The sequence below is a fragment of the Capra hircus genome, chromosome 7, assembly GCF_001704415.2.
Source record: "Capra hircus breed San Clemente chromosome 7, ASM170441v1, whole genome shotgun sequence".
Lineage (NCBI taxonomy): Eukaryota > Metazoa > Chordata > Mammalia > Artiodactyla > Bovidae > Capra > Capra hircus.
In genome coordinates, this window is record NC_030814.1 from 64,635,871 (window position 1) to 64,661,629 (window position 25,759).

General features: G+C 40.4%; 1 protein-coding gene across 1 annotated transcript; it reads left to right on the forward strand.

Moving 5' to 3' along the window:
* PPP2CA (protein phosphatase 2 catalytic subunit alpha) lies at positions 1,389 to 25,759 on the forward strand. The gene is made up of 7 exons (XM_018050386.1): positions 1,389 to 1,867; positions 15,333 to 15,542; positions 20,835 to 21,008; positions 21,532 to 21,621; positions 22,123 to 22,284; positions 23,746 to 23,864; positions 24,884 to 25,759. The coding sequence occupies exons 1-7, from the start codon at positions 1,766 to 1,768 to the stop codon at positions 24,954 to 24,956; spliced, it is 930 nt and encodes a 309-aa protein (XP_017905875.1). The 5' UTR covers positions 1,389 to 1,765; the 3' UTR covers positions 24,957 to 25,759.

The following is a 25,759-nucleotide window of genomic DNA, read 5'->3' on the forward strand; positions in this document are numbered from 1 at the left end:
TTAAACTCTTACTCCTCTGTGTTTGAGGATGTTAATTGCAAAACATAGTCAGAAATTGGGAAAGCGAAATTGCAATTTCCAGCCCCGGGTAGACCAAGTCAGTCAGCTTCGCCAAGCAGGCTGACTGGATGAAGAATTTTTCGTCGCGTATTGACTGATCTACCCTCCACGGTCTTCTACAGCCTTGTCGTTCGGAGGTCGGCCTGACGTCCTCAGGGCACTTTGCTGAGTGCTTGGGTCAGCTGCTATGGGGGTAAGGAGTCTAGAAGACAGGGTCTAGGTTCACCTCTGGCCTTGCCCTTTAAGGTTTAATGTCCTTTAGAAAGCTGTCTCTCAGGTGCTGTGGACACCATAATAGCTCTTCTGCCTATCTGTCCCCAGACCATTCTAGGAAATACTGTTGGGAAAATACATGTTCCACCAGGGTAAGATATTTTGTCTGTCTGGGTGATCCTTCTGTCTCCCAGGCATGGATCTAGCACGTAGTTGGCACTCTACGGAGCCAAATATTTCTGTGAATGCAGGGACAACGAAATGTGAAAACATTTAATAAATCTCAAAGAGATTCATAGCCAGACGGAGGTCCGATCCTAAGGTATCTGAGCTTTCTTTAAAGCGCGGATCTTAGCTGCTTCTAAGCGGGTCGCGGGCAGGACGGGTACGTTCACCTCCTCGCGGCTTTCCCTTGAGAATGAAGGCCAGAGTGGGCGGAGCGTTTGCCCACTCTGCTGGAGAGTTTGCGTGGAGCGTTTCTCCTTCCCTGGAATAACTGGAGTCTGAGGGAGACGCACACCTGGGGAGAGACGCTACAAGGGGAGAGCCTTCGCGGCGCGTGCGGAGCCAGGAATGCTACGAGGCCGCAGCTATTGGGCCGGAAGAGACATCCAGGCTTGGGGACAGGTGTGTGCGGGGGGGGGGGGGGGGAATCAGGTGCACTGCGCGGCCTTCCCCGGACAGGTATACCCTCCTTCGCCTACGAGTGACCTAATTACAAGATGCCGACCGCGCCCGGAGGAGGAAGTGGCTACTCCAACCACGCTACCACTCGGCGCCCATTCTTGCCCCCAAGATGCAAGAATTCCACGCAATTTCAGTACTGTTGTATCATGCAGGAGCCATGCGATCGCATTTCTAGTTTCCTTAATTTGACTTTAGTCGCCAGGTGAAAAGCCGAGGGTATCACCTTAGGGAAAAAGTCTCCAGCTGCAAGGAGCCATCGTCCCATCCCAACCGCGCCTGCGCCACGTTCACGCCCGCACAGCGCAGGATTTAGTGCTCTGGGATTAGCCTACTTCCCAGCAGCAAGCCAGGCCCCTGCCGGGTCTCGGACTTCCCTTCCCTCGGCCCCTCCCTGCTAGAGGACCACGCCCTAAAGGCCAAGGTGCCTCAGTAACCAGCGGGCGGCTTTGCGCCTGCGCGTCGAGCCCTACCTCGCGAGTCTGGCGGCGGATCGTGGCTGGCGCAGCTCCGGTCCCGGCCCTTCTACCCCTCCGCACCCTGCCGCCTCCTGACGCCGGGCGTGACGTCACCACGCCGGCGGCCGCCATTACAGAGAGCAGAGCTTCGGGGCTAGAGCGAGTGGAGGAGGGCAGGGGCCGGTGGCCGAGCACAGAGGGGCGAGCCAGAGGGCCAGCGCTAGCGCCGAGCAACCGCCAGTGCCCTCACAAATACCCCGGGAACCGGCGGCGGCGTGTGCGTGTGGCCCGTGTGCGGGCGGCGGCGCGGGAGGAGCGCGGAGCGGCAGCCGGTTCGGGCGGGTGGCATCATGGACGAGAAGGTGTTCACCAAGGAGCTGGACCAGTGGATCGAGCAGCTGAACGAGTGCAAGCAGCTGTCCGAGTCCCAGGTTAAGAGCCTCTGCGAGAAGGTGAGCTACATCTCGGATGGGGGAGCCGCGGCGGGCAGAGCCTTCCCGAGAAAGAGGCCGCCGTGGGGAGGGTGCAACATGGCGGAGGCCCCGGCCCCCCGAGCCTCCCGGACCCGCGCCCGGCACGGCCCGGAGGCGGCTCCCGGGCGACCCGGCGCCCCCTGCCTCCCGCGCAGGGATTGGTTGTCGCTGCCACGGCCGCCTAAAATGGCGCCGTTCACTCAACTCCGGGGCTTTAGAGCTTCCCTGCCTTGGCGCGGGGCGAGATGGCTGGGGGGGGGGGGGGGGGGGGGCTAGACTGAGTCGGGGCTGGGGAAGGTTTAGGTAAAAGAAGTTGGGTTCTATGGCCTGGGAATGGGGCCTGGAACTCTTCTCTGAGGTAAGAGGCTTTTTACTGGTTCTCTGGCCGATTCTCAGGTCCAGAGCTGTCCAGAGGCTCCCCGAAAGGCAAGCTTGTAGACCAGATCCCAGGTCCTACCTAAAGGCCCCACAGTTTTAAGTACTGTCTTGGTTGTGTTCAACGCACCGAGCAGTCTCTTCTAGAGATTTAAGGTGTGTTTTCAAGGAATTTTAAGATGGATCTCTAACTTACGAATGTCAGAGGTGGTAGTTATAGGGAGGAGTGTAACTTCTTTTTCATAGTTGGAAGAAATGGAGAATTTGGTGAGTCATACTCCATAAGGAACTTTGGATTGGAAATCAAGTGTCAGTTTATGATTTATATGCTGACTCAAATCGGGTAGTGTGAAACCCTTCTCTGAGCCTAACGTACTTGGCATTTTGCCATTTATTTTTTAAATGAGCACCATGAACTGTAAGAGCAGCAAATCTTGTGTCTTAGCTCCTTGTTGGAAAAGTTGTGTATTTGTGACTTTAAATAGTGGTAGTAGTAATAATATATGTCGATTGAGCTTTTACTGTATTCCAGACATTGTGTTTAGTGTTAAAATAATTTATCTCACAGATGTTGAAATTGGAATGTTGTAGTCTGTTTCAGCAAGTGCATTTTAAGTTACCTGATCCGATTTCTTTTTCCCACGGAGTTGGGGAAACAGGTAGCCTGTTGGATTTAAGTCCTATAATTCAGTTTTCTAAAGCAGAGAAAATGATGAGCTCCACCATGAATGCTTCAGCTTAACCTTCTCAAAATTATCTTTGCAGCATCTCATTTTAGTTCCACAGAATTGTGGGATGTCAGCCTTTCTGGAATAGTGAAGGTAATTATTAGACAGCAGTTATGCTGCCTTGTGGTTTAATGTGAGTTTGATGTATATGCTCCTAAAACAGGCTGTTTCAGATACTATTCTGTGAGTAATTGCAATTTAAGTGAGTCTAATTCAGATTTGTTTATTCCCAAGCTTTGACAGAAACTGTTGATGAGATGGCACATCATCTCACTGAGCTGAATTTTAATAGTAACAGTGTCTTCTGTTGCTTCATGATCCTTAATTCATGAGGATGACATTTGTTTTAAAGGCTTAGAAATAGACTTTTAAGGATCACTTAATGTATAATGTTAGGTCTTAGTGTTTAGGTACTACTGTAAGTGATGATTTTAATGACTTCTAGGGTTGAGTTCTTACTCTGTATAATGACTTTGAGTCAGCAGTTGGCTAGGTGACTAGTGATTTGCGTAGAAAACATTACAAGAGAGCAGTGATGTAATTAGAAGCCCACCGAACTGTGCGATAGACCTGGACACCAGTCATCTTTCTGCCATGAAGTAATTGTGTCTGACCTTGAGGCAGCCGCTTCACTTGGTCCTCCTGTCCATAAGCTAGAATTAAAACAGATGTCCCAAGGTTCTTGCTAATCTGAGATAGTACAGTTCTATTTTAAATTAGTACTGTGTTTAAATATTGAAAACTTACTAAATAATCATGCTTATCCTCATGGAGACTGAATCTAGTTGGAAGTCAGTCGTAGGTGGACCACACAGGTAGAGTGTTCTTGTTGGAGACAACAGAAGATAATGCTGGAGTTACAGTGGGGTGCTGAAGCTTGATCTGTTTGGTAAATGGCCATTGTTTCCCACCCCTTTGTAAAATTTAGATGTGGTGAGATTAATCAGTTCATGCTTAATTCTCCATTGCTCATTTACTGCATCAAGATTTTAATTCTTAGAGCCAAAAAAAAAGGAAAAAATATTAGAAGCTAGATTTGTAAGTCTTGGATCCTTTCAGGGAGATACCATACAGCTTTCAAAATGTTTTTAACTTGTTAAGTATTCCAAGTCTTAGATCTCTATTAATCTTTCAAGCTAAGTTAATTTGAAGGCAGCTTTTTAGGTAGATGAGACAAGTTAAAGTACATGACTTAAGATCTTTTGTACAACTCTTTTTAGTGAAAGAAAAAAGTTCTCTCTTCACCATTAATATTTGTATGACCGGTAGCGCATCTAGTGAAGGCTACATATTTTGAAAACCTTGAAGGAAAAACTTTGATTAGTATTATAGTTTTTTTTTTTTCCCCCTTTTTGTTTTTAAAGAAAAGATACTTGGTGGAGATGGCTAATTCATAATTTCTTTGATTATAAGAAATGTGTGTATTTATAAACAAGAGTGAATATGGTCTTTATGCTTTTAACTAGTTAAGATCTTCTCCCCCCCAGGATGTGATCTATATCAAAGCCAAGGATGTTGTTGTGTGCCTAGCTCTAGTAAACAGTCTTGTTTTGTTCAGCAGTGGTTTCATTTGGGTATGATTTTTGGCTTTGTGCTTTCATGTCGTACCAAACTTGTGGAGAATGTTGTTTGTATCCAGAGGAGTTCTTTACCTAGGCATGCTATTTTCTATTGCTGTGCAGGCACTATAAATAAAATGCAGTATGAGTCTTCCTTCTGGTTGGATGACCTGCAAAATACTTGACCAAGGTTAAATTCCTATATGAAATGGGTAATACTTTTGTGAGTCTGTGTGTGTGTTTAATATAAAAGGTTGTTTGACTTATTTCCATAAAGGTAATTTGAATATCAGGAACAAGCAGTTGTGGGAGCAGCATGATACAACGTATTATTTTCATCATACTGTCACATACACAGTTATCTTAACAAGCTTATGAAAGTTACCCTCACAGATAGAAACCACACCTCAGAAAGGTAGAGAGACTTGGCTACAGCGACTACATTGAGATTGCCTAGTTTTATAGACTTTAAGCCCAATGTTCTAGTCTTACTTCACAGCCTCCCTCTCTTCTGAGGTAGTGTTAATAATGAAAAATGCAGATGAATTGAGGCCAGACTGAATTGCAGAATCCTCAGCTGTGTAAAAGAAAGTATAATTTTTGTTCTGATTGCTTGAAAGCTTCCTATTCATGTCACATACTGTTGTCTCACTCTGTCCTGGAGGAGGAAACAGTAATTATTCTTCAATATTGGATGTGGCTAACTGCATTTGCCTCTCAAATAAGATTAGTGAGGTGAAAACCCCAGTTCATTTTCTGTGTATTCTAAGATAGTGTAAGTCATGATCCAGAGAACGAGCTCTAAAATATTCTAATAAAGCATAACGGACATTTATATTGTTCATTACAGCTTGTTAAAATGCCTTTCTTTTTATCCTCATAGCTACCTTGATCAAGGCTGTTTGCCTGGGTGTATTTTGTGATCTTCCAGGCATGAATCAGTAGTGCAGTTGTCTTTGAGTTGACTTAATGAGGAAATACTAAAAAGGTGAACAGTTCTTGTTGGACACACGTTTCCCCCCTCCCCCAACTCTGCCTTTGTTTCTCTGTCAGAATCAAGAGTTCTGTATCTGCAAATATGGGCAGTAGAACTAAGGTGAAACTCATGCTATAAAAAGAATGATGGGCACTGGAAGAGCACTTGAGATAACTCTTACTTGGTGTTCTTTTTCCTGGTTATATTGTAAGTCAGGTTTGGCAGTTACCTGTGAAAGAGTATTTAGTTTTGAGGAGATAAGCTTTAAGGAAAACCAGGAGACATTGGGTTTGGATTAATGTATGGTGGAGAGGCGTCTCTCTTGAGGGTGCTGAGAAGTAGGAAAAGTTATGTGTGGCATAGAATCAGCCCCCCTCCTTTTACTATTTTCTTTATATTTAGAGCTGTTTCTCTTATTTGCGCCTTTTTTCCTTACCATTTCTCATTATCATCCTTTTATTAAAAAAACCTCAACCTGCACTCCACTGGGCAAGTGAGATCTGAAATAGAGTATAACTGTGAAGGGGATTTCAACTTCTGGAGCAAAAATTGTAGAAGAGACTGAAGTGGAGAGAGGTCTGGTAGCCTGTAAATGGCTGGGGTGAGTGAGGTCTGGAAGGACTGTAAAAAGCAATCTAGGACTGACTGCTTAATTTTTTCACAGTACAAAGTTGCTGTTGCCCATTGATCTATTGGTATTGTGATTTGGAGTGGATGAACAAAGCAGTGTGCATCTGGGTATTTTCTAAACTATATGTGACCAGCTGACCAGTCACTCTGGCACACCCTGTCCCCACCTCTGCCTTAGTCATTCCGTTACTACCACCAATGGGAATTTTTACCTTTCTGTTGTCCAGAGGCCTGAAAGAAGATTGAGAACCTTTTTTCTAGAGTGCCCCTGAAAGATAAACATTAGATAACGTAGTCATGTAAAGTGTAGTTCACACAAGTTATGGAGTGTCAGTGATACTGGTAACTGTGACAGCGTACATTTGTTTTTGGCATACGTTCAACCAAAAATTTTTATGCTCTCCTTATATGTACTATTTTCACTATTTAAGTTTGTCTAAATAGTGGTGGTGTTGTAGGAATTTGTTACTGCTCTGTAGCAGGGTTTGGGATTAGTCAGGAGGTTGAACTTGCAAGCTCCAGATAGGGAAGATTGTAGAATTTCTGTGCTATCACGTTAATTGTCTTTCTCTACTGCTCATCATCTGTAAACTAGCAATGTTGCCTGCTATCTGTTGGGGGGCTTTGACTTCCAATAAAAAAGCTTTTTAGTGATGAAAGTGAAAGTCACTCCAGTCGTGTCCGACTCTTAGCAATCCCATGGCTTGTACAGTCCATGGAATTCTCCAGACCAGAATACTGGAGTGGGTAGCCTTTCCCTTTTTCAGGGGATCTCAACCTAGGGATTGAACCCAGGTCTCTTGCATTGCAGGCAGATTCTTTACCAGCTGAACCACAAGGGAAGCCCAAGAATACTGGAGTGGATAACCTATCCTTTCTTCAGCGAATCTTCTCTACCCCAGGAATCGAACAGGGGTCTCCTGCATTGCAGGCGGATTCTTACCAACTGAGCTATGAGGGAAGCCCTTTTTAGTGATGAAAAGAACTTTAAAGGTCCTCAAGGCTAAGTCACCTTTCATAGATGAGAGAAGAGACCAGACTCAGTGAGGATGAATCTCATTCAGGATGGATTGTTGTGAAAATTTTTTAACTGTGTATATAGCAACATTTCTCAGTTTAGTAGATTAACATTTTTTTTCCTACACAGAAACGATTGGGACTGTTTAATTCATACACATGGGTATGTTTGTTGCAAGTGAGGCATACTGCTTTAAAGAAAAGGTCAGGACTTCATTGGTGGTCCAGAGACTGGGAATCTGCTTTGCCAGTGCAGGGAACACAGGTTCAGTCAGTCCCTGGTCTGGGAAGATCCCACATGCGTGAGGCAACTACTGAGCCTGCGCTCCACAACTGCTGAGGTCTGGGCGCCCTAGAACCTGTGCTACCCAGCAAGAGAAGCCACTGCAGTTAGAAACGCGAACATACCGACAAAGAGTAGTTATTTCTCTAGTTGCTTGGGGCAGCTAGAGAAAGCTTGTGAACAGTCATAAATAAATAATTTTAAAAACATATTTTTTAATGTTCATTTTGGTCAGAAGTAAGATGGTTATTTGACAGAAACAGATGGGAAAACATCACATATTCTCTTAATAGAATTTTAGGATTCCCCTCATCCCTGATCTTTTTCTTTCCATTAGACCCTAAATCAAAAAGCAAAGTGTGAAAGTGAAAGTTGCTCAGTTGTGTCCAGATCTTTGTGACCCCCATGGGCTGTACAGTCCACGGAATTCTCCAGTCCAGAATACTGGAGTGGGTAGCCTTTCCCTTCTCCAGGGGACTTTTAAATACAGAATTTAAATCAAAAACAAGTGAAATATTTCGTAGAATATTAGCGGCATCTGATCAGTATAATTAATGAAAGACTAAGTTTATGAAGAAAGATTTGGTAGTTGGAGATAATTAATTCAAGATTCATTTGCTTCTAGAACTTAGTAATATGTCCTACCTTATGTATGATACCAAAATAAAAATCTGGTCACGTATTTATCACGAACTTAAAAAAAAACCTTTTATATCCATAAAGACAGTATGAAGCAAAATGAAATTCTCTTAGGATATTGAAAAACTTCATCATTGCAAACTTATTGTGCTTTTTATTTTATATTTTGAAATATCTTTCCATGCCTCACCAGGATACCTAACATGATTGTTTGATTATTTATTTTTACTCCTTAATTTTTTGGTCACTCTGAGCAGTATGCAAGATCTTCCCTGCAGTAGAAGCATGGAGTCTTGAAAAAAACTTTTCAGATGTCTTTAATTTTTCGCTTAAGCTGAGAAGTAAAATTCAAAAATTACTTTTCTGTTTGCTTCTCATGTCTTTATGGCTATATTGGTAGAAGATGTATTCAACTGATTAAAATATGAAATGTTAAATTTACTTGAACTAGAGTTCTAATGAACACTAGAAATACCAGATTTTTAATAGAAAGAGATCTAGTTTGTGTGGACACATTGTATGGGAGGAGAAATAACCTGATGCTGTATAAACATGGAATAAAAAGTCTGAACTCTTAAATGAAGAGTGTCAGTTAAATCAGAAGATAACACTTCATATCTGAAATAGCTGAGAATGGGTATGGTCTTCCATTTATTACTGCATAACAAGTTGGGCAGTAGTTGGTCCAGTAGTACATAGAAAACAAAAAATGTTAATTCTGTAATGACAACTGAAAATTTCCTGAAAGAAAATGATTATAATAATAGTACATGTATAGATCTGTTTAGGAGCATATTATACAACAGTTTACATTGATCATTATCGTGCTATAGGAAACTGGATCAGTGTTCAGAACTTTAGGACACAAATTGAGATGGTGGCCACTTGTAAACTGGAAGGGAATACAAAGAAATGAAAATAGCTTTTGTTGGTATGGTAAAATTGAGAAGGCCATATTCTCACAGGTTAACCACTGAAATGAAACAATCCCTTAGGATTTTATTGTTTTCCAGTCATTTTATACAAAGAATGTTTACACTGTAATCACTGTGTATTTTTAAATGTTTTCCTTGATGTAATAATAAAATGCATAAATACATTGTCTGTTTTTTATTTAAAATGTAAAAAGGCACAAATGTGTTGCATAGCTTTTTCTGCTGTGTAAATTACATAGAAATGATATCACTATTGTATATCTTTAAGGAAATTAATATATATAAATGGCTGGTGAATCTGTTGTTGGTTCGTGTTTTCTTTTATTTGCTTTCCTTGAAAAATATGGGCTTTGTTGATCTGTTGATCTATTTTCAGTCTGATTTGTTTGCAATTTCACATTGTTACGGTGGTTAGGGATAGTCCATATCTAAGAATATGAAACTATAAAAAATATAAAAGTCTATAGGTCATTGACCTTATTACCTGATGGTTTTATAGTAGGTTGAAAATAAAATGAGATTTCTGAATCTGAACTCAGAATGCTGAGAGGATATTTATAATAAGTTAATGTTCCTGAACGTTACTGTCCTTTGGGTGAATCTTTAAGTTTTAAAATTTTAGGACATGTAAAAAATTTTAACTTTCTACAGTTACTTGTGATAAGCTCTTATTAAATGGAATAACTTGTTTCAGTTTTGACTTTGTTCTGGGAAGGTACTTACCTTGAATTAATTTATATCCATCTGTATCATTTGACTGAATTTCGGTAGGGGTCCAATAAACCAATATGGTGCTAGTTACACTATTTTTTAGAACTTGATCTTCATTCTTTTTTCAAATATTAATTATATTAGCTGAGACTGAAGTCCTTGAGAAATGTTTTAGAGGAAATAGAAGTTTGGGAGGGGTGTTGCTTTTGCTTCTGTGAATAATTCAGATGACCTGAGGCTTTAAGTTTTGGGAGTTAGAATACCATGAGAGTGAAAAGGTAGTTTTAAAAGTTTTTTAAAATGTTTAATGTTAATTAAGTTACCCTGAAAGTCTGGTTCTGCCATTTACTTTGAGTATTAAACCAGAGAGTTGAAGTTGTATACCTGTCTTTGAAACTGGTGGTTAGTAAAGGCTTGGACGCTAAAGGTGGTGACTCATTAGAGGTCCCTTTGGGTGACCTGTAGAGGGGGCTTCTGTTAGGTGCTTCTGGGATTTATAAGGCCTGTCTCCTTGTGATAGCAGAGCTTCTCTCAGACATTTCCATGATTAGTTTTCCTGACTGTAGAATAATCTTTAACGAGACGTCTGCAGTCTTTTTTGTTGTGCTGTTCTGGGAATTTCATCTTTTTGTGTAGTGATCATCTGAGAGCTGGTAAATTGAGAATTTTTTTAAGTGTGTTTTAAACTGGTCCTTTATAAGCTTGAATATTTATTACAATATACTTAATAGTTGGCTGGATTGCATCTGATATATACTACTGATTTATTCAGGATTTAATTATAATTTTTCTGGTCTAAAATTTGCTGGGGAGGGAGGAGCAAGCTTTGACTTTCCCAGGGTAAGTGTGTTCACTTTATCTATACAGTGGCCTTTCCTTTTCGGAGGACAGTGTGGTAGTGTCAACATAAAAATAGTACAAACTGCTGCATATGCTCATAGGTCCGCTTCTTGGAATCTTCTTTCAGGAAACATGCTTGGATATGGATACAAGGGAGCAGGTACTGGGATATACATTTCAGTAAACACACCTTGTATCCTAATTCTTCAGGAAGTACTTTTACTTCCAGTGTGAGAAATTGACCTGGTCTGTATGTGTATGCATTATGAACTCTGAGGAGGCTGCTTTTCCCTTAATACTGTTTCTAGTTTAAAAATGCAAAGAAAACTATTATGTTTCTGTGGGAATATGATATGTATATAAATTTTTAAAATAAGACTTCGGAAGGATATACCTCAGAATGCTATGGTTGGTTATTTTTCCCAAGAAAAGTAGAATTCTGGAGAGTGGTCAGAAGGGACATTTAGTTTTATCTGCTAAAATTTTTTTACAAGAATGTATTATTGTTGGGACTTTCCTGGCAGCCCAGTGGTTAAAGACTTTGCTTTCCAGTGCAGGGGGGTGTGGTTTGGATTCTAGTCACAAAGCTAGGTTCCCACATGCCTAGAGGTATTTAAAAAAAAAAAAAGAAACATAGAACAGAAGCAATATTATAGCAAGTTAAATAAATAAAGACTAAAAAATAAAATTGAAGGTAGATACAATGTTTATCATTGTGGTTTATCTAAATTGAAATACCTAAAAGGAACAAATTGCATTTAGACTTTTCTTTTATGATTTGAATAGAAATTTTGAGTAGATTATAAGGGATTTAAGGCAGTTACAAGCTCAGCTCCATGCTCTCTGATGACCTAGATGGGTAAGATGGGGAGTGGGGTGAGAGGAAGGGGATTTATGTATACATATAGTTGACTCTCTGGTGGCTCAGACAGTAAAGAATCCGCCTGCAGTGCTGAAGACCTGGGTAGATCCCTGGGTTGGGAAGATCCCCTGGAGGGAGGGCATAGCAACCCACTCCAGTATTCTTGTCTGGAGAATCTCCATGGACAGAGGAGCCTGGCAAGCTACAGTCCAAGGGGTCACAAAGAGTTGAACATGCACACTTAGCTGATTCACTTTACTGTACGGCAGAAACTACACAACATTGTTAAGCAATTATACTCCAATTTAGAAACAGTAATATATCACAGGAAATAATATTTTTTAAAAGGCAGTCATTAATGACAGCTTTTTAACATTCATATAGACTATAATCTTGCAGGTATTCAAGTGTCAAGATGTATTTTAAAATTTAATTTCTGGTGAAAATAAGTGTGGTAACATCAAGGTAAGATTTACATGGGTTTAAGTAGAACCTATCATTTCATTCATAGTATATACTGAGGACCTCCCAGGTGGCTCAGTGGTAAAGAATCCACCTGCAATGCAGTAGACCCAGGTTCAGTCCCTGGCTGGGAAAGATTCCCCTGGAGGAGAACAGGGCAACCCAGTCTAGTATTCTTGTCTTGAAAATCCTATAGACAGAGGAGCCTAGCGGACTTGAGACCATGGGGTTGCCAGGAGTCAGACGCAACTTGGCGACTGAGCACGTGTGTATATACTAGGTGCTGATAACATTAGGTCCGATATTCCAAATATTTAATAATAGAATATTCTTCTTTTCAGTAATAATGAATTGGGAAGTTGGAATTACTCTAGGGAGATAAAGTATATGTATTTCTTAAGAAATGCCTCTTTTTGAAACAATTTTTTTCTAAATTTAAAAATGTTAGATCAAACTAACATTTCTATGTCAGTGGTTGATAAATGTCCTGAAATAGTCTCCCCAGAATGTTCGGGGACTTCAAAATAGTTCTTAAGCTTGACTGCACCCAAGAAAGCATAGGGTAGGGAAGGAAGACTTATTCTTACTTGGATCCCGCCCACGAAGATTCTGACTTAATTGGGAGAAGTAGTAGTTGGACATCTGAATATTTTTAAAGGTTTTCTTTTTTTAAATATAAATTTATTTATTTTAATTGGAGGTTAATTACTTTACAATATTGTATTGGTTTTGCCATACATCAACATGAATCCGCCACAGATATACACGTGTTCCCCATCCTGAACCCCCCCTCTCCTCCCTCCTTGTGCCATCCTGAAAGGTTTTCTGAGTGATTTTTTAAATGTGTTGCTAAGGTTGTGTATCACTTCCTTAAAACCAGTCTGTAGGGGGACTTCCCTGGTGGTCTAGCAGTTAAAAATACCCCTGCCACTGCAGGGGATGTGGGTTCCCTGGTCCGGGAAAGTTGTACATGCTGCAGGGCAACTAAGCCCATGCTCCCAACAAGACAAGCCACTGCAGTGAGATGCCCTTTCACTGCTTCAGGAGCGTAGCCGCCACTCACAGCTGGAGAAAGCCCATGCATAGCAACCCAGTGCAGCAGCAAGTAAATCAGTCCTTGAAATCCACGGTTGCTGCCCACAGTGTAGTGAGCAGTGACGCATTGGCCACAGTCCCCTCCCTGAGAAAGTCTTGTACCTTCTGTAGTAGCTCTCCCAGGTGGATGTGTTCTGCCTCCTTTTACTTGAGAATAAAATCCCCCCTGTTTGTCAGGCTTCTGTCTTCAACCTAGATACTTGGGCTTTTTTCTTTACAGCTATTATCTGTTGTTTCTTCATTATCCAGAGAACTTGGGTAGCATTTTCTAAGCCTCTACTTATGCCATTGTCCTGGGAGACACTCAGGGCTCTCCCTGAAGACGCCAGTACCTATCCAGTATCTCAAAATAAGTTCTTGATTCTCTCAAAATAAGAAGTGCCTTCTACATCTGGGGCATTGTTCTAGTGAAGTGCTGTGTGGACAAGCAGTCCCCAACCTTCTAACATCAGGGACCAGCTTTATGGAGGACTATTTTTCCATAGAGGAGGCTAGTTTTGGGATGATCCAATCATCTTACATTTATTGTACACTTCATTTTTATTATTATATCAGCTCCACCTCAGATTATTAAGCATTAGATCCCAGAGGTTGGGGACCCCTGGTGTAGATGGTGGATAAAGTGAATCTGGTGATAATTTTTAAGCTGTCACTTTGATTGTTACATGGAAAGTAAATTGGAGGAGGAAGACTAGAAACAGGGAGATCATTGTGGAGGCTAACAGTAATCCAGGTGAAGTGATGGCCATTTGGATCAGGATGTTGACAAAATATGTAGAAGGATATGGATTGAGATAAGACTTGTTGGTCGTTTGGTCCCTCAGTACTGGTGGGTGACCTTTAAGCTCTACTCCACCTCAGGTATCCACAGTCATACCCCTGCTTCTGAAATCCCAAACTCACTCATCAGATCATCTGTCTGTTGGATCTTTGTTTTGCTGCTACTTTAAATAGACTTGTTTTCAGTCTATATCCATGCTCTGTTCTCCCCCTGTATTTGCTACCTGGATGACCAGCTGTCATTGTGGTTTGCCTGGATGCAGCTGAGGTGTTTCCTGGGCTTCAGGACTACCAGTGCTAAAGTCAGGTTGCCCTCACCTTAGTCTGCCCTTGTCTCTGTTTTTCCATACTGTGCTATAACCATGTTAACCTTTCCTGGTTAGTTCCTTGGACTTTCATAGATCTCTTTTTGCATCTACTAATTGTAATCATTCCCCAAATCCCCCTCACCAACCCTGGCTTGAGAATGATCTCTCTTACTCACTATACCTCCAGGGACTAGCATGGGGTCTGGCACAAAGTATCACTCATAGTCGAGCAAATGAGTGGTTATCTCCCAGTCACTCCATAGTTTTTAGCATACAGTAACGGGAAGATCCCCTGAGGAAGGGAATGGCAACCCACTCCAGTATTTTTGCCTATAAAATTCCATGGACAGACCATGGGGTTGCAAAGAGTCGGACATGACTGAGAAACTAACAGAAGTGATTAATAAATGTGTGTTGCAAATAAATGAAAGAGTTTCTACTGAGTGGAATATTATGTTACTCTTAAAACTAATGTTTGGAACTTCCCTGGTTGTCCAGTGGTTAAAATTCTGCCTGGCAGTGGAATGAAGAGAAAGCCCATGCGTGGCAAGGAAGACCCAGCACAGCCAAAAAGATGATAATTAATCAGCAAGAAATCAAGATGAAAATTGAGTTTGCCTGTCTTTTTTTAAAGTAACTTTTGAATGTGTGGTTACATGGGGAAATGCATAGGATGCTAGTTATCTAAAAGCAGCATAAAACCATGTATATTGAATAGTCACAGTTGTAAAACAGTAAGTTTGTACTTTGATATTAAGAGGGTAAAAACAAAAACAAAATGCAAAGTTTTAATATCTTCCCCATAATCTTTTTTAAATAAAGTAGGGCTAAGAAATCTCTCCACATAGCCTGAAATCCTAGAGTACATTGTAGTTAGAACTCTAAAGCTGAGGAACTAGGTACCTGAGTGTCTTGTTTGATATGACTGCTAATAATGATCTCTTTAGCATTTAGTTAGATGGCAACCGATAGGCCTAAAACTTGTGGTACTGATGGGAAGAATGGGACTGTGCACCTTGATGCATGTTTTTCCTAGGATCAGGGATGAGATAGCTGTTGGATAGATTTTAGGCATGTCTTGTCCTTTTATTTTGATGGGGTCATAATTATCTGCCTATTCATCTTATGCTGAGCTGTCCTTTAAAGCTGTATTAAGTGCAGCTTGTATCTTAAGTGTAGCTAAACATATCTTTGTTTATGTTGTTTAATGCTAAGTGTCTTGGTTTATTTTTCTCCATCTCTAGGCTAAAGAAATCCTGACAAAAGAATCCAATGTGCAAGAAGTTCGATGTCCAGTCACTGTCTGTGGAGATGTGCATGGGCAATTTCATGATCTCATGGAACTGTTTAGAATTGGTGGCAAATCACCAGATACAAATTACTTGTTTATGGGCGATTATGTTGACAGAGGATATTATTCAGTGGAAACAGTTACTCTGCTTGTAGCTCTTAAGGTAATTTCAATTTTATATTTGAGCATTTTGAACTGGATATGACAGCCCTCTTAAATGTCCTTTTCCCCCCCAATGATTTGTGGTCTTCTCTATCTGCACGTTAGATTTTAGAATAATCTCCACATTTAGGAATCTAGATACTCAGGTTTGGGACTTAATAAATATGTCTATATCTTCATTCTGAATGTGAGGGAATGGTACAGAATATAAAAACAAGTTATTTTCTAAGGAAAACAATGCCTCAGTCAGATGATTATAAAATGCTAGAGGGCTGATTAAATAGAAGTTTTATTTAATAAATTGGAGTTAGAACAGGTAATATAATTAACCTTTGTAGATATTATTGAAGCATATTCACTACCAGAGCAGCACATTTCCAGTATTGGCATGTTTATATCCCCTGACACAACAACCATGTAACTAAATTATACTGAGGAAGAAGTTTTTTAAGAGGAAAGAAGCTTTGCGTGTATGAAAACGTAAATTGTAGCATTATCTTTAATTCAGAGAAGGAATTGATATAAATAACAGTAAGTGAATATCTAAGGTATGGCTTATCTCAGTGGAGTACTTTTCAGGTGTTAGACATGACATGATAATCTAGTACAATAGAAATGATAAAGAAAACGAGCTGTTTTATACCAGTTGTAGCTTTGGGAAATATACAGAGATTTGAAGGTAAAACATAAAATGGTAGAAAACATTTTAGGATAACCTTTCACTTAAATTATTAGGCTTTTCTTTTGGGAAGATAATTTTATTAAAGAATATGTAAAAATGGTAAGATGACTGACAGCATTTTCTAGTATTGGAGGAGCACTGAGATGTGGTTTTGGCAAAAACTGAATTTTGAGCAATTGACAGAAATGTAAGTGTTGATGAAGCAACTAGTCTGAATCATGTAAAGTGCTGCAAAACATTTTCGGAGGTCTTTATGTTCTGCATCTGTAAATTGAAGGAGTAGAATTAAATGATGGAAAGCTTCTGCAGTGACTGTAGATGCTATGAAAGCAATCTTGCAAGCTAACCTATACTTAAAGCCCAAGATGCTCCTAATGCTCAGAGGAAGAATAAATATACTGCCTTTTAAGAATTCATGTTTGGGGCCTCCCTGGTGGCTCACTGGTAAAGAATCTGCTTGCCAGTGGTGCAGGGGACACAGATTTGATCCCTGGCCCATGAAGATCCTGTGTGCTGCCGGACAGCTTTCCCGGTGTGCCAAAAGTACTGAGTCAGTCAGAGCCTGTGAGCCACAACTCCTAAAGTCTGCGCATCCTAGATCCCATTCTCTGAACAAGAGAAACTACTGTAGTGAGAAACCCATGCGCCTAGAGAGTAGTTACTACTTGGTGCCACTGGAGAAGGCCTATGTGTGCAGCAACAAAGACCCAGTGCAGCCGTAAATAAATAAAGTTTTTTTTTATGGTGTTTGTGTTATGAACTGAATTTGCCACTACCATCTCTTCCCCAAATTCATGCTGCATCCTCCCAGTACCTCAGAATACCTAGCTGTATTGGAGATGGGGCCTTTGAAGAGGTAATTAAGGTAAAATGAGATCATATGGGTCACCCCTAACCCAGTCTGACTGGTGTCCTTACAAGAGGAGATAGAGCACAAAAACAGTGGGAAGATGATGAGAAGAAACGTGGAGAAGATGGCCATTTCCTAGCCATGGAAGAGAGACCTCAGAAGAAACCAGCCCTGCTGACACCTTGATCTTGGACTTCTAGCTTCTAGAACTGTGAGGAAATAAGTTTCTGTTGCTTGAATTCAGACTTAAATTGAAGAAAGTAGGGAAAACCACTAGACCATTCAGGTATGACCTAAATCAAATCCCTTATGATTATACAGTGGAAGTGAGAAATAGATTTGAGGGACTAGATCTGATAGATAGAATGCCTGATGAACTATGGACAAAGGTTCATGACATTGTACAGGAGACAGGGATCAAGACCATCCCCATGGAAAAGAAATTAAAAAAAGCAAAATGGCTGTCTGAGGAGGCCTTACAAATAGCTGTGAAAGGAAGAGAAGTGAAAAGCAAAGGAGAAAGAAAAAGATATAAGCATCTGAATGCAAAGTTTCAAAGAATAGCAAGAAGAGATAAGAAAGCCTTCCTCAGCGATCAATGCAAAGAAATAGAGGAAAAGAACAGAATGGAAAAGACCAGAGATCTCTTCCAAGAAAATTAGAGATACCAAGGGAACATTTCATGCAAAATGGGCTCAATAAAGGACAGAAATGGTATGGACCTAACAGAAGCAAAGATTAAGAAGAGGTAGCAAGAATACACAGAAGAACTGTACAAAAAAGATCTTCACAACCCAGATACTCAATGATGGTTGATCACTCACCTAGAGCCAGACATCCTGGAATGTGAAGTCAAGTGGACCTTAAAAAGCATCACTATGAACAAAGCTAATGGAGTTGATGGAATTCCAGTTGAGCTATTTCAAATCCAGAAAGATGATGCTGTGAAAGTGCTGCACTCAATATGCCAGCAAATCTGGAAACCCTGGCAGTACCCACAGGACTGGAAAAGGTCGGTTTTCATTCCAATCACAAAGAAAGGCAATGCCAAAGAATTCTCAAACTACTGCACAATTGGACTCATCTCACACGCTAGTAAAGTAATGCTCAAAATTCTGCAAGCCAGGCTTCAGCAATACGTGAACCGAGAACTTCCAGATGTTCAGGCTGGTTTTAGAAAAAGCAGAGGAACCAGAAATCAAGTTGCCAGCATCTGCTGGATCATGGAAAAAGCAAGAGAGTTCCAGAAAAACATCTATTTCTGCTTTATTGACTATGCCAAAGCCTTTGACTGTGTGGATCACAATAAACTGTGGAAAATTCTGAACGAGGTGGGAATACCAGACCACCTGCCCTGCCTCTTGAGAAACCTATATGCAGGTCAGGAAGCACCAGTTAGACCTGGACATGGAACAACAGACTGGTTCCAAATAGGAAAAGGAGTATGTCAAGGCTGTATATTGTCACCCTGCTTATTTAACTTATATGCAGAGTACATCATGAGAAACGCTGGGCTGGAAGAAGCACGGGCTGGAAGAAGCACAAGCTGGAATCAGGATTACTGGGAGAAACATCAGTAACCTCAGATACGTAGATGATACCACGCTTACCACAGAAAGTGAAGAACTAAAAAGCCTTTTGATGAAAGTGAAAGAGGAGAGTGAAAAAGTTGACTTAAAGAAAGCTCAACATTCAGAAAACGAAGATCATGGCATCTGGTCCCATCACTTCATGGGAAATAGATGGGGAAACAGTGGAAACAGTGTCAGACTTTATTTTTGGGGGCTCCAAAATCACTGCAGATGGTGATTGCAGCTATGAAATTAAAAGACGCTTACTCCTTGGAAGGAAAGTTATAACCAACCTAGATAACATATTAAAAAGCAGAGACATTACTTTGCCAACAAAGGTCCGGCTAGTCAAGGCTATGGTTTTTCCAGTGATCATGTATGGATGTGAGAGTTGGACTGTGAAGAAAGCTGAGCGCCGAAGAATTGGTGCTTTTTAACTGTGGTGTTGGAGAAGACTCTTGAGAGTCCCTTGGACTCCAAGGAGATCCAGCCACATCCTAAAGGAGATCAATTCTGGGTGTTCATTGGAAGGACTGCTGCTGAAGCTGAAACTCCAATACTTTGGCCACCTCAAGTGAAGAGTTGACTCCTTGGAAAAGACCCTGATGCTGGGAGGGATTGGGGGCAGGAGGAGAAAGGGATGACAGAGGATGAGATGGTTGGATGGCATCACCGACTTGATGGACATGAGTTTGGGTAAACTCCGGGAGCTGGTGATGGACTGGGAGGCTTGGCGTGCTGCGATTCATGGGGTCGCAAAGAGTCAGACACAACTGAGCGACTGAACTGAACTAAGCTTTCTAATCTCTGTGATCTTGTATGGTAGTCCTAACAGACTTAATACAGGGGAAAGGAAACTTCAGCAAATAATGGTGGAACAGTTGGGTATCTGTATGCAAAAAGGTAACTTAAGCTATCTCATACTGTACAGATGGGTCAAAATTAATCAGAGGTCTCAGTCTGAATTACTAAAACCGTGAAAATTCTAAAATAATACATAGAAGAAAATTATTTTTGTATCCTTGGGTTTGACAAAGATGATTTAAGTATGCTACCAAAAGCACAGTCCATTAAAATGCTGATAAATTGGACTTCCATCAAATTGATTTTTTTTGTTCTTAAAGAGATACCACTAAAAAAAATTTGTATTCATATATAGTTTTAAAACCTATACTAACTAAGAGAAAGTGGACAAAACATTTGAATAGATGTTTCACCCATGAAGGTGTATGAATAGTATTAAGTACATGAAAAGATGCTCAAACCTTAGTTATCAGGGAGATGCAAATTAAAGTCAAAATCAGGGCCAGGGGCTTCCCTGGTGGTCCACTGGCTAAGACTGTGCTCCCAGTAAAGAGATTGCACGTTCAGTCCCTGATTGGGGAACTAAGATCCCACAGGCCGTGTGTGGCACAGCCAGAAATAAATCAGACCCATTAGAATGGTTTTCATGGGTAAGGCTAGTCATACCAAGTGTTAATTTGTTGAAGATACATTAGAACCATAGGAATCCACCCAAGAGAATTGAAAGCGTGTATGCATACAGAAATTTCTTACATGGCAGTAGGATCATAGAAACATTATTCACAATAGCCTTAAACTGCAGACAGTCCAAATGTTCAGCCAGCTGATGAATAAAAAGCCAAAACAGTGTAGTCATACGATGGAATGCTGTGCAGCAGTAAGAGACAAACCACTAATCAATATACAGATGGGTCTCAAAAATACTCTGCTAAGTTAAAGAAGCCAAACACAAAAAAAACTACCTTTTGCATGGTTTCATTTCTATGAAATTTCTAGAGAAAGCAAATCTCAAGAGAGTATTAATAGTTGCTGAGAGTGGGAATTGGAAATGATTGCAGACAGGCATGAGGGATCTTTGGGTTAATGGAAAGGTTCTAGAACTGGATTGTAATGGTTGTATAACTAATAAAAAAAAAAAACCTCATGGATGGGGTTTTGCAGCTGATGATTATGCTTGACATAAAGTCGGTGGTAGTGAGATGGAGTTGGCAGATATCCCGTGGGATAAATATCTGTAGGTGTGATTTCACTTTTGTGTGATGTGAGAGTGTAAGATATTTTTTCCAGCAAAATTGGAACTCTGTATTTTCCTGTAGAATGTTTGCTGGGTTGTTACTTGGTTTTTGAAGGAGCCAGCTGTTCATGTTTTCCACTTTTTTGTTTCAGGTTCGTTACCGTGAACGTATCACCATTCTTCGAGGAAATCATGAGAGCAGACAGATCACACAAGTATATGGTTTCTACGATGAGTGTTTAAGGAAATATGGAAATGCCAATGTTTGGAAGTATTTTACAGACCTTTTTGACTATCTTCCTCTCACTGCCTTGGTGGATGGGCAGGTATGTAAGTCTTCTTAAAGCTTATGTTGCTAATTATTTTCAGGCATCTGCTTTCTTAACATTTAGGTGCCAGTAACTTATTTTTCCATCCTCAAGTCCTTCTGGGCCCTTATTTTGTGAGGGGCACTGAACCACGGAGTAGGGTGGAAGATACAGCCCATCCATCCTCTTAGGCTGTTTCTGGACATGTTGGGGAGATGTAATTAACTATTTTCCGGTCCCAGTAGACAAGTGCACAGAGAAATTTCAAGAAAATTCTATGAGAAGGAAAATAATAGTCTATGATGAGGGTAAAGTCAAGATCTGATTGGAGTTTGGGTGCCTTAGGGATGGTTTATCAGGAAGAAAAAGTATATTCCATAGTTTACAGTGGGATAAAAGAAAGATCCTGCAGAAACAAGCCCAGTTCTGGGAGAACACAGAGACAGCAAGGGGGCTGGCTGAATGATGTGGGCTACTGTTTGCAGCTTAGTGTATAATGTTTATTTTAAATGAAGGTAATGTTGGAAATCTTTTTTTTCAGATCTTCTGTCTACATGGTGGCCTCTCACCATCCATAGATACACTGGATCACATCAGAGCACTTGATCGCCTACAAGAAGTTCCCCATGAGGTGGTATTCTTTTTTTGATAGTAAAATTTTTTCTTTTCAGAAAATTTTAGAAAGAGGAACTGATCTTAATTGTAACTTAGTTCATTTTATGTATTTTCTTGTTAATTCTCAAAAATCATCCCAGGTGGTGTGAGCAGTCTCATTGACACTGTTCTTCGGAAGCTAGCATTAAGAAACCTGCCAAGATCGTGACAGCTCTGGGACTGGGTTTAGGACTGAGGTGGTGACTGTTTTCAGAGCATCTACTTTAATTACTATACTATTAATTAGTTAGGGCTTGTTGCTGTTGGAACTCATTGGTGTAGGCTGTGCATCTTAAAGACATCTGGAAATAATTTCTTACTTATTTGACACAGATATTTGACTATCTGCAAAACCTTTTACCAGTTTTGGCAAACACCATTCAACAAGTGACTTAGTAGGGTGCTTCTGATTAAATTACTAAGATCACATATTAACCAGTTTTCCAAGAGGTAGTCTAAAACTTTACTTGCTTTTTAGGGTCCAATGTGTGACTTGCTGTGGTCAGATCCAGATGACCGTGGAGGTTGGGGTATATCTCCTCGAGGAGCTGGTTACACCTTTGGGCAGGATATTTCTGAGACATTTAATCATGCCAATGGCCTCACGTTGGTGTCTAGAGCTCATCAGCTGGTGATGGAGGTACGTTTATTCTTTGACATTGACTTGCTTTTTAAATAAACTTAAGGAAGATCTTAGAAAATTTTAAATTATATGGTATTAGTGAGAATATGCATGTATTTTTCTGATGAGTGTACCATTATAGCCTGAGCCTTTTTGATGAATGCACACTAGAATTAAAATCCCAAGCTTTTGGGGCTTCCCTGGTGATCCAGTGGTTAAGAATCTGCTTTGCAGTGCAAGGAACACCCAATTTGATCCCTGGACCAGGAAGATCCCACGTGCAGCAGAGCTAACAAAGCATGTCAGCTGCAACTAGAAAGCTGGAGTGCCTGGAGCCTGTGCTCCAGAACAAGGGAAGCCACTGCAGTGAGAAGCCTGAGTACCACAGCAGAGAGTAGTCCCAACTTGCTGCAACTAGAGAAAGCCCCCATGCAGCATCGAAGAACCTGCATAGCCAAAAAATAAACATAAATAAAATCTGAGGCTTTTGATCCAAATGTTAAAATGTTCTGAGATAATTCGTAATGACTGAGCAGTGCTTGGGAGTTAAGGTGGGAAAGTAAGATGGAGGAGATGGAAATATAACAAAAATCTCAATTTTATTACATACATTTAACATGCGTATATATGGAGGAGAGTTTGGCAAGAAATACACCCAAAATGTTTAAGTGATCCTTTGGATGGTAGGATTACAGGTGATTTAAAAGAAGAAAGTAAAGGGAAAGGGGCTAAATTCTTAGCATAAAACATTGATTAAGCATACTTATAAAATTAGGATCCAATTTAGATTTATACTAACACAACTCGGTAATTATCCATAAAGTCTGACTTTGCTTGGGATAGGAAAAGAAATTTGTGAACAGTACTTTAAAAGTTACTCATACATTCAGGTGAACTTTGGGGGGATGAGGTTGGAATTCCTAGAGTCATTTCTCGTTCGTGTCTGGGCAGTTCAGGTAATGCCTGTAATGAGGACAGAATCAATAAGGTTCTGGTCTCCAGGAGTGGGTATGTGCCTATACAAGGAATGGCCATATACTCATTCTTATATCGTGTTTAGGGCCGTTGCAATAAGAAATGAGAGAGAAGTAGTTTATCCCTTTGAGATAGGTGGTTTTGTGTTTTGTTGTTGTGTTTTTAGGACTTTTCTTGAGTTCTGCATAGGGAGTTCCTAGTGGTCTAGTGGTTAGGATTCAGTGCTTTTGCTGCTGTGGCCTGGGTTCATTCCCTGATTGGGGAACTGAGATCCCACAAGCTGTGCGGCATGGCCAGAAGGTGGGGAGGGATCGTTGTGCAGAGTATAGGAAATTATTAAATCATCCAGAAACAAAGCAGTACTTTTAAAAAAACCTTTTGGGGAAAAGGGCAGATCTATTTTGCTTCTTGAAGGGATTCACTTTTAGTTGTGTAAATAAAGAAGTAAAATAGAGTTGTTGTTATTGTGTTTTTTTTTTTTTTTTTCTGTTCTTTTCCTTGTAGGGATATAACTGGTGCCATGACCGAAATGTAGTAACGATTTTCAGTGCTCCAAACTATTGTTATCGTTGTGGTAACCAAGCTGCAATCATGGAACTTGATGATACTCTAAAATACTCTTTGTAAGTATTCACACCTGAGTAGTTGGTTACCATTACTTGAATATTTGTTTTTTGAATTTTAGTTTTTAGATAAGGCTATAATTAAGGTCCTATTATGTAAGTCATTAGATAGAAAAAAGTATAAAAATAGGGGAGGTTTAATAGTTCAAGAGTTTATGCTAAATCCAGATTCCAGATTTTTAGGTTTCCTTTGAAATACATCAACAGAAACCTAGACCTTAATATGAATTATTAGGGTCTTAACTTTTAAACCTATACTTTTATGGTACAGTAAATAAATCCTGAGGATGAAATGATTATATATACAGTACCTTGGGCTCTTTAAAACTTGTTTAGTAGAATCTTTTCAAATGGTCTCAGAAGGAACCACAATGTATAGAAGCATGTCCTCTGGCTGATGTTGCCTTGGCTCTTTTGAGGAGGCATTCAGCTAGAAAACGCATGTAAAATGCATGATAAGGCTATAATTAGGGTCCTATTATGTAAGTCATTGGATAGAAAAAAGTGTAAAAATGTGCACAAGAATGAAATGTACAGCGTGGGGAACAGTCGAATAATACAGTAATAACTTTGGTGACAGGTGGTGGTTAGACTAACATAGGTAACTCTTGCTGTGATTAATGTATAGAAATTTCAAAACAACATGTTACAGTGCTGCTGCTGCTAAGTCACTTGAGTCATGTCCAACTCTGTGCGACCCCATAGACAGCAGCCCGCCAGGCTCCCCTGTCCCTGGGATTCTCCAGCAAGAACGCTGGAGTGGGTTGCCATTTCCTTCTCCAATGCATGAAAGTGAAAAGTGAGAGTGAAGTCACTCAGTCATATCCGACTCTTAACGACCCCATGGACTGCAGCCTACCAGGCTTCTCCATCCATGGGATTTTCCAGGCAAGAGTACTGGAGTGGGTTGCCATTGCTTTCTCCACTATGTTGTACATCTGGAACTAAAACTGAGACTAATACTGATTTTAATTATCAGTACATTGATGTCTTAGAGCAAGTATGTCTTTGTTTTTCAGCTTGCAGTTTGACCCAGCACCTCGCCGAGGCGAGCCACATGTTACTCGTCGTACCCCAGACTACTTCCTGTAATGAAATTTTAAACTTGTACAGTATTGCCATGAACCATATATTGACCTAATGGATATGGGAAGAGCAACAGTAACTCCACAAGTGTCAGAGAATAGTTAACATTCAAAAAAACTTGTTTTCACACGGACCAAAAAGATGTGCCATATAAAAATACAAAGCCTGTCATCAACAGCCGTGACCACGTTAGAATGAACCAGTTCATTGCATGCTGAAGCGACATTGTTGGTCAAGAAACCAGTTTCTGGCATAGCGCTATTTGTAGTTACTTTGCTTTCTCTGAGAGACTGCAGATAAGATGTAAACATTAACACCTCGTGAATACAAGTTAACTTCCATTTAGCTATAGCTTTACTCAGCATGACTGTAGATAAGAATAGCAGCAAACAATCATTGGAGCTTAATGAACATTTTTAAAAATAAGTACCAAGGCCTCCCCTCTACTTGTGAGTTTTAAAATCGTTTTGTTTTTTTTCAGGGATACCGTTTAATTTAATTGTATGATTTGTCTGCACTCAGTTTATTTTCCCTTCTCAAATCTCAGCCTCATGTTGTTCTTTGTTACTGTCAGAACCTGGTGAGTTGTTTTGAATGGAACTGTTTTTTTTTCTCCCTGCTGTAAGATGATGTTACTGCACAAGAGCACTGCAGTGTTTTTCATAATAAACTTGTGAACTAAGCTGAAAAAGTCAAATTTTAATTGTATCAATGGGCAAGACTGGTGCTGTTTATTTAAAAGATAACATCAATTGATAACTTTTAGAATCTGTAGAATTCTAGGAAAAAATAAAAATCAAGGCCACAAC

Coding starts and splice junctions, on each gene's coding strand:
- PPP2CA (XM_018050386.1), top strand. CDS start 1,766: ATGGACGAGAAGGTGTTCACCAAGGAGCTGGACCAGTGGATCGAGCAG. Junction 21,622..22,122: donor TACAAGAAGTTCCCCATGAG/GTGGTATTCTTT, acceptor CTTGCTTTTTAG/GGTCCAATGTGTGACTTGCT. Junction 22,285..23,745: donor CTCATCAGCTGGTGATGGAG/GTACGTTTATTC, acceptor TTTTCCTTGTAG/GGATATAACTGGTGCCATGA.